The following is a 7,500-nucleotide window of genomic DNA, read 5'->3' on the forward strand; positions in this document are numbered from 1 at the left end:
ATATATATATATATATACATGTATATATATACATATGTATATACATATATACATACATACATACACATTTATACATGCAACATAACGTACACCCTCATGCTCCCTGTCTTTCTCTCGCAAATACAAGAACGAGAGAGCCTGTTATTATCCATTGTGCGTGAGCCTCTGTATGTTAATCGGGTGCGTGTGTGTCCTTGTGTCTTTGTCAGAGTTTTTGTGTGTATCTCGTATGTGGTCCAGTTGCAATGAGCAAGCGTGTGCATGTTTGCGTTTTTGCTCTCTTAACGGTGTCCGTTTCCTCCGCAGACGCCAACGGGTCCTACTCGCCTCACAGCACAGTCAACGGAACGCCCACGCCCTCACCGCCGGCGCTGTCCTCGCCGCCCACGCACGCCCTTGACGCTTCTGCCTCGGCAGGGGCGGGCGCGAGAGACACGCACCGTCAGATCTCCAAGGTGCGTCCTGTCAGGGTTATTTCTTCGTGTCCATGAGTGGAAAGCCAGGGAGGGCGATGACACATGGCATGGGGGGCGACACATCGGGTATGTGTGTCACGTGTCACAATCTCGGGTCCTCCCGCAGGTTCGGCGGTTCCTGACGACCTTGCACCAGTTCGCGGCCGACATCTCGCCGGAAGTGGGGGACCGCGTGCGCCACCTGGTGCTGGGGCTGCTGGTGAGTGCCATTCAAGGGCATCCATCGCGTGCCTGAATGTAAAGAGGAATCAGCGATGTTCCCCGAAGTCTAACTCCTTTCCCGTATTGCTAGAGGAGCTGTGTCGAGCAGTGAACTTTCATACTAGTTTCTTTCCTCTTAATGTAGGATTATCTGCTGAAAGTGTAAAGTATTCCAAATTTATGACATGGCACTCATTAATATTCTGCCAGTCAAAACAATCACGGCGGAGTGATGAATCTCTCAAAGGCATCATGGTCACATCTCCACAGAGCGGCGGGGTCAGCGTCGAGGAGTTCCACGGAGGTCTTCAGGAAGTGACCCATTTTCCTCTGCGTCCCTTCGTCTTGCCGTTCCTCCGCTCGCACCTGCCTCTCCTGCAGCGGGAACTCCAGAGTCTGGCTCGACGTGCTTCAATGGTTGGCATCTTTCCCATTTTCGTGCCTGTGCTATTAGCACTGTTTTCATTCTTGCAATTGGTCATTCTCGAATTCCGAGTTCAGTTTTGAGTGTTCTCCTATTTCACATGTCTTATAAGTATGTTGTCACGGATGGTCTGAAGCTTTTGTTAAGTGCCGTATGCAAATCCTTCCAGCCCGTGTCACAGTACGTGGCCGTGCACGAGGCGGCGCTCTTGGAGGCCGCAGCCGGGGAGCCCACCGACTTTTTCTCTTCTGAAGTCACCAGCGGCAAACGGCGCCACGAAGGGTAAGGCTTAGAGACCTGTCTTTAAACTTCTGTTGGTCTGCAAAAAATCTATCTGTACACAAAGAAATGTTCAGTGACATACTTAATATTCCGTTCCACCGAACAGGTACTTTGAAAACGGTGACAGCGGGGGCGGCAGCGGGGGCAGCGTGTCGCCGCCCCCTGCCAAGCGGTTAGGAATCTTCTCTCCGCCGTATCCTAGTGTTGGCATTAGTCCTGACTTGCCAGCGCACGCCAGGGACTATCGCACTCCTGCGCCTCCGCCAGACGACGAGTGGAAGAACATCCATGTGGTAGGAACCTCAAGTCCTTCAGTGCTTTTCATGTACATCATCATTATACTGTAGTTTTCTGCCAGAGATGCATTGTCAAATATTATGTCTAAAGGTTTTTTGAAAAGGGGTTTGTTATTCTGAAAGTTTTTTAGTGTTGCCTTACACGGAATAGAAATAACCGATGGCCCATAGTTCCTAAAGCGTCTTTCGTTTCCAGATGCTGACCTGCATCCTGAGCATGGTTGAGAAAACTCGGCGAGCTTTAACGATGTTACAGCAGAAGGAGGACCGGGACGGGGGCAGCGGGGCGCAGCGAATGAGCGCCGTCGGGGCGACGGACCTTCGCCAAAGGGCAGACTACGACGCGGAAGTGAGGCGACACGCGGCAGAGCTTGTGGCCCAGTCCATACGGACCACGGAGGAGCGCGTCTCGGAAGTCAAGCGGAAAGCAGGTGAGCATCTGGGCATCTGGGCATTCGGCGTGCTGATATATATGCATATATGTATATTCGTGGTTTCTAATAAAGCTTCGAAAAGTGTCTCAGCAAATACTTGCTTCATCTTGTAGACAGGATATCTGTCCTGAAAGCAGACACTTCTGAAAGGTAGAACACTTTCCAAAGACACCGAAAGGTAGACACTTCTTCCATGGCGCAATTTCTCTTCCAATGACAGAGGAAGCTGTGTCGGAAGTCCGGCGCGCGGCAGTCGCAGAAGTACAACGAGCAGTGGGCGCGGCAGAGGCGCGGGCACAAGAATTGGTAGCGGCAGAAAGGGCAAAAGTAGAGGCCCTTCTGCGTGAGGTTGGGCGCAGGGACCCCTCTGAGCCTCGGACCGAACCCCAGCAGGTAGCTTTGCCCCCTTTACTTGTGCTCACATCTCACGACTGATGGATATGCGGGAATGTTAAAGACGATGTTATGAACAATGTAAATTTTCGAGAAAGCCATCAGAAAACGAAAAATATACAAACATAATATTTGCGTGGGTGTACGCTTTAGGCAGTGTATTTATTATTCACATTATGAAGCTAGAGGGATAATTGTTCTGTGTAGTCCACCTTCGCTCTCTGTTATGCTAAAATATCTCAATGATCAGTTTGAACAAACGCAATCTTGCATATCTTATCAGGGTTTGGGGGCTTCTTTTAATTAACCTGGCAAGTCAGGGGAAGTTATTTCAGTACAGGAGAGGCCTTAGACTTCACCGAAGGCAGACAAATATCACCACAAGGCATGTCCCTTTGACCACCATCACAAAGCAATAGCAGATATTTAAAACAATAATAGTTATTAGGCAACTGCTATATTGTTTAACAAGAGATTATATATATATGTGCATATATATATACATATATATATATATATATATATATATATATATATATATATATATATGTATGTATGTATGTATGTATGTATATATTACATATATATGCATATAAATATATTTAAGTCTTAAAAATTGTATATTGCTATAGCATATATATTTGTCAAAATTGAGTCACAATTACAGTTTCACACAGGAAGTTTACATTAGTAAATGAACGGAAATAAACCGTTGTTGGTCAGGATCCTTGTTGAATCTAGTTTTCACTCATCTTTTAAGAAAGTCATATTCCTTATTCTTAAAATTCATACTATCATACTTCCTTGAAAACCATATTGGATATTTTTTTCATGAAGGCTCTGGTTTCTTACATTGTGATACAGTAAACTGCCATTCTATGAAATGCTTTGGGTCAAGTAACGTTTATCAAACATTACAAAAGACAAAACTTGCCAGAAAATCAAGAGGTACCCGTACTAGCCCCGGCCCCTTCCCCCTCGCGCCCCTGACTGTGGCTCTCCTGCAGGCGTGCTGGAACTGCGGCAGGAAGGCCCATGAGACGTGCAGTGGGTGCAACGTGGCCAGATACTGCGGACCCTTCTGCCAACACAAGGACTGGGACTCGCACCACAAAGTCTGCTCACCCGCGCTCGCCTCAACGTCAACGTCATCCTCCATATCTTCGTCATCCACGTCTTCATCCACTGCCATCATTGCGGCTCTCGCTTCAAAGACCAAATTCAGCAAGGGCGCGGCGGAGGCGGCCAAGACGGAGTGACGCACGGCCGAGTCATCGCTGAGGCGGAGGTTCCGGAGGAAGACGAGAATATTCTAGGTTCTCGCCAGAGACTCTTAGCGGGAAGGAAAATTTGCTGTCAGACATCACCTTCGGAAATCTTTAGTGTTGTTTATGAAGCATTTCAAGTTCATATTTTCTCAGAGGTTAGTAAGTTTAATGATAATTTATAAATTTGTGATGTTTCAATGTTTACATTCTAAAGAGGCTATGGACTGTACGGCAGACATGGCTCTAAGACACAGTGGAGACTGGTTACAGTGAATCAAGACAAGTGAGCAGAGGTAACCCTGCAGCGTTTAATGGTGATCTTGCAGCCATTTGGAAACTTCTTAGGAAGAATTCAGAGCTTTAACTCTCTCATGGTGATAATTAGCAGCATTTATGGTAATTGGTAACGATAAAACTTGACCATATCAGGCCCTCAAAGAGAAGCAAGGCTTTCAGATGGTTGGCTGCCCTGTGTGCACTCGGTATGCGATACAGACCTTGATTAGTGCTGTGGCATGGTTCGGGAAGGAATTCTGCTGAATTTATTTATTTTGCAACATGTAAACAAACATAAATCTACAATATTGCATAATTTCGGCTACGCATAGCAGATATAAATTGTGTGTGAAATCGGGCAAGAGTGAAAGACCGTGAGTTATACCAGTGTTGCCATATCTGTGCATTACTCGATACAACACATTCTGCGGAAAAGGAGGTAATTTTTTAAAAATAATTCGGATATTTTATTTGGTCATTTAACTGACCTTTCAGATGTATGTATGTGTATACTACTTTTCTGGAGGTTGCTGTCACTGGATTTCGTACATTGTTATTAAAAGAAATTCAATAATAAAAAAATGGAGAATTAAGATTAGCTTGAAAATTAGGCAGATTTGGCACCAGGGTAGAAAGCCTGCTTGTCAAATCCTCAAACATAGTCTTACATTTCAAGTAAGAATCATGCGTGTGATCGAGTGAGTTACTTGTAAATACTTACACTTTAAAATCAGTACAAATGTTGAGCCAGAGGACAGAAGTGTCATTTATGAACTTGTGTTATTACCCTGTGAACCAAAGACTGTAGAAATAGACAAGTTTTATTAGACCTGCTGGTGGGATGTTCTTGGCAAGAAGAATTTCCCAAAGTGTACTGTACATTATAGCTGGCAATAAGGATTTCAGTGCATGGTAGAATAACTTTACTAGCATAATTTTTATGTGTCTAGTCAAAATGTAAATGAATGTTCATGACAAAGCCTAGATTTTCAGTGTTTTGAAGCTTTGAAATCTATCATACTCTTTTGATATCCAAAAGTCAGTTATTCCAATACTATGAGTCCATGATAGGAAAGATAAAAAAAAGAAAAAAAACTTACTGAAATAGCCTATTTATTACTATTTTGTAAAATGTGCAAAAAAAAAAAAAAAAGATTTCTGACGCAGATTTTGTATAAAAGAAGTCAAGTGCAGACGTACTGTACTGACGCTTTGACATAAACTATGATAACATTTCAGTAAGTTTGACTCGGGTCATTCTCAATGCCAAAGCCAACGCCATCTGTTGACACACTCATCTGTAGTCCATTCAGATATCAATGATAAAACGTCTCACCAGTGCAATGAATAATATTTGTGCAGATTGCCTTAAATCGCATTTGTATCCTACTTTACAAATGGGTTTAAATTATATTTCCACAAATTACTGATACAAGACATGAGTGTGTGTGTGCGCATCACTGTATAATTGGACAGTAAACAAGTAATACATTTCCTTTTTAGTTTTATGTTATGCTCCAATTTCTTCATTATTGGTTATTAACAGCATGCATTATCAGTAACCAGGTTAGAAATTATTTACAAGTGGTTACGTGACACATTGTTAAAGATTATATATATAGACTTTATTATTTATTAACTTGCTGGCAGATTTATTGTGTTTTAATATATCTGTGGAACGTTCTGCATCATTTGAACTTGCAGTTGTACTGAACAAGTCCACCAAAGCTTAGAAGACTTCCAGAATGTAAATTTAATGTCTATATATTTCCACAATCCACTGTCTTCAGAACACACATATCTGTTGAATCATGTGTATTGTATACCAGTGTCCTATTTGTTTTGTAAATATACCATGTTTTATTATAATAAAGTGTTTATTGTCATCCTAATATGAGCAGACACCCACAAGAAAATGAGTCTCTTTAGTTTTGTACTTTTTATTTGAAAATGTATTTTTAAGAAATTGGTGCCTTACAAAAAAAAGGATAAGCCTTACATCAAAGAATTCATCCATACTTTGCGGTTGATTCTCTCGCGTTTTGGCATCGGGAGGCACCTTTTCTTCTCTTTCACTCTTTACTTTAGCAGGCTTATTGGCTCTCTTTCTCATTCCCCTCTTTTGTCTGCTAACACAAGGCTGAAGTCACCTGTTGTAAAGGAAAGATTCGCTTCCTCGTTTGGCACTTCTCGATTACACGTCGAGCCTTGCGATTCTACTAGAACTGTGAGTTAGAAACATGAATGAAGGATTGATATGGAATCTACTCTAGACTTTGTGTGTGTGTGTGTGTGTGTGTATGTGTGTGCGCGTGTGCGCGCGCGCACCTGTGCACTTGTGAGATCCTAGATAATTTCAGAGGTTTTCAGAGCAAAAGGGATTGGTAAGTGTACATAATTATACTGCATGTAACTTCCCAGCATTTCACTTACGCAGTCACATTTAGTTACATTTCTCGCACTTCCAATGGCCGCTCTGCACTATAATTCCCCGGCCTTTCTCCCTGTGGCCACGCGTATGGCGTTTCAGTCATATTGGTAACTTTACTTCGGTTGTTTCTCTCAAAAAAAATCCCCATCACAGCAGAATCCCAAGCACTGCACCCACAAAGCACGTGGGTGGCTGTCACTTTACCAGAGGCGGTTATAACTTGTTAAAACCCACCCACCCACCCACCCACCCTCCGTCAGTCCTCAGAACCTGTCCCGGTGTTAACTCTTCCCTCCTCTTCCCGTCCCGGTGTTAACTCTTCCCTCCTCTTCCCGTCCCGGTGTTAACTCTTCCCTCCTCTTCCCGTCCCGGTGTTAACTCTTCCCTCCTCTTCCCGTCCCGGTGTTAACTCTTCCCTCCTCTTTCCGTCCCGGTGTTAACTCTTCCCTCCTCTTCCCGTCCCGGTGTTAACTCTTCCCGTCCCGGTGTTAACTCTTCCCTCCTCTTCCCGTCCCGGTGTTAACTCTTCCCTCCTCTTCCCGTCCCGGTGTTAACTCTTCCCTCCTCTTCCCGTCCCGGTGTTAACTCTTCCCTCCTCTTCCCATCCCGGTGTTAACTCTTCCCTCCTCTTTCCGTCCCGGTGTTAACTCTTCCCTCCTCTTTCCGTCCCGGTGTTAACTCTTCCCTCCTCTTCCCATCCCGGTGTTAACTCTTCCCTCCTCTTCCCGTCCCGGTGTTAACTCTTCCCTCCTCTTCCCGTCCCGGTGTTAACTCTTCCCTGCACTGTCACCTCCTCTTCGGCAGGTCACCACAGGCCAAGTTTCACACCTGTCACTGCTTGGCACAGCTCAAGGAGACCAAGGAAGACGACGTAAAACTCGGCACAAAATCTGTCCCTTCTCAAGCGTCACTGTCAAATATTCTGGATCTCGCCCGCCGGACACACGCCACGATGATCCGCACACACGCAATTCTTATCCATCTATTTATTTTCTACGGTTGCAACAATAGCTTCCGAC

General features: G+C 44.4%; 1 protein-coding gene across 7 annotated transcripts in view; it reads left to right on the forward strand.

Annotated features, from left to right (window-relative positions):
• LOC122246701 (CBFA2/RUNX1 partner transcriptional co-repressor nervy) overlaps nt 1-5,923 on the forward strand; it is a 201,663-nt gene extending 195,740 nt beyond the window's left edge. For 5 of the 7 annotated variants that reach the window (XM_086544440.1, XM_086544441.1, XM_086544442.1 and 2 more), the window contains 8 exons: nt 307-455; nt 583-675; nt 948-1,094; nt 1,271-1,383; nt 1,490-1,676; nt 1,876-2,110; nt 2,334-2,506; nt 3,514-5,923. In XM_086544440.1, coding sequence (XP_086400566.1) covers nt 307-455; nt 583-675; nt 948-1,094; nt 1,271-1,383; nt 1,490-1,676; nt 1,876-2,110; nt 2,334-2,506; nt 3,514-3,765 — 1,349 coding nt within the window. In that variant the 3' untranslated portion in view covers nt 3,766-5,923. Of the gene's footprint in view, nt 1-306; nt 456-582; nt 676-947; nt 1,095-1,270; nt 1,384-1,489; nt 1,677-1,875; nt 2,111-2,333; nt 2,507-3,443 lie in introns of all 7 variants that reach the window. The other 2 variants (XM_086544443.1, XM_043005432.2) reach the window with 1 other exon arrangement.
• Nucleotides 5,924-7,500: the final 1,577 nt, after the last annotated feature.

Source organism: Penaeus japonicus, unplaced genomic scaffold (assembly GCF_977035675.1).
Source record: "Penaeus japonicus unplaced genomic scaffold, GWHDUDI00000001_assembly GWHDUDI00000015, whole genome shotgun sequence".
Taxonomy (NCBI): Eukaryota; Metazoa; Arthropoda; class Malacostraca; order Decapoda; family Penaeidae; genus Penaeus; species Penaeus japonicus.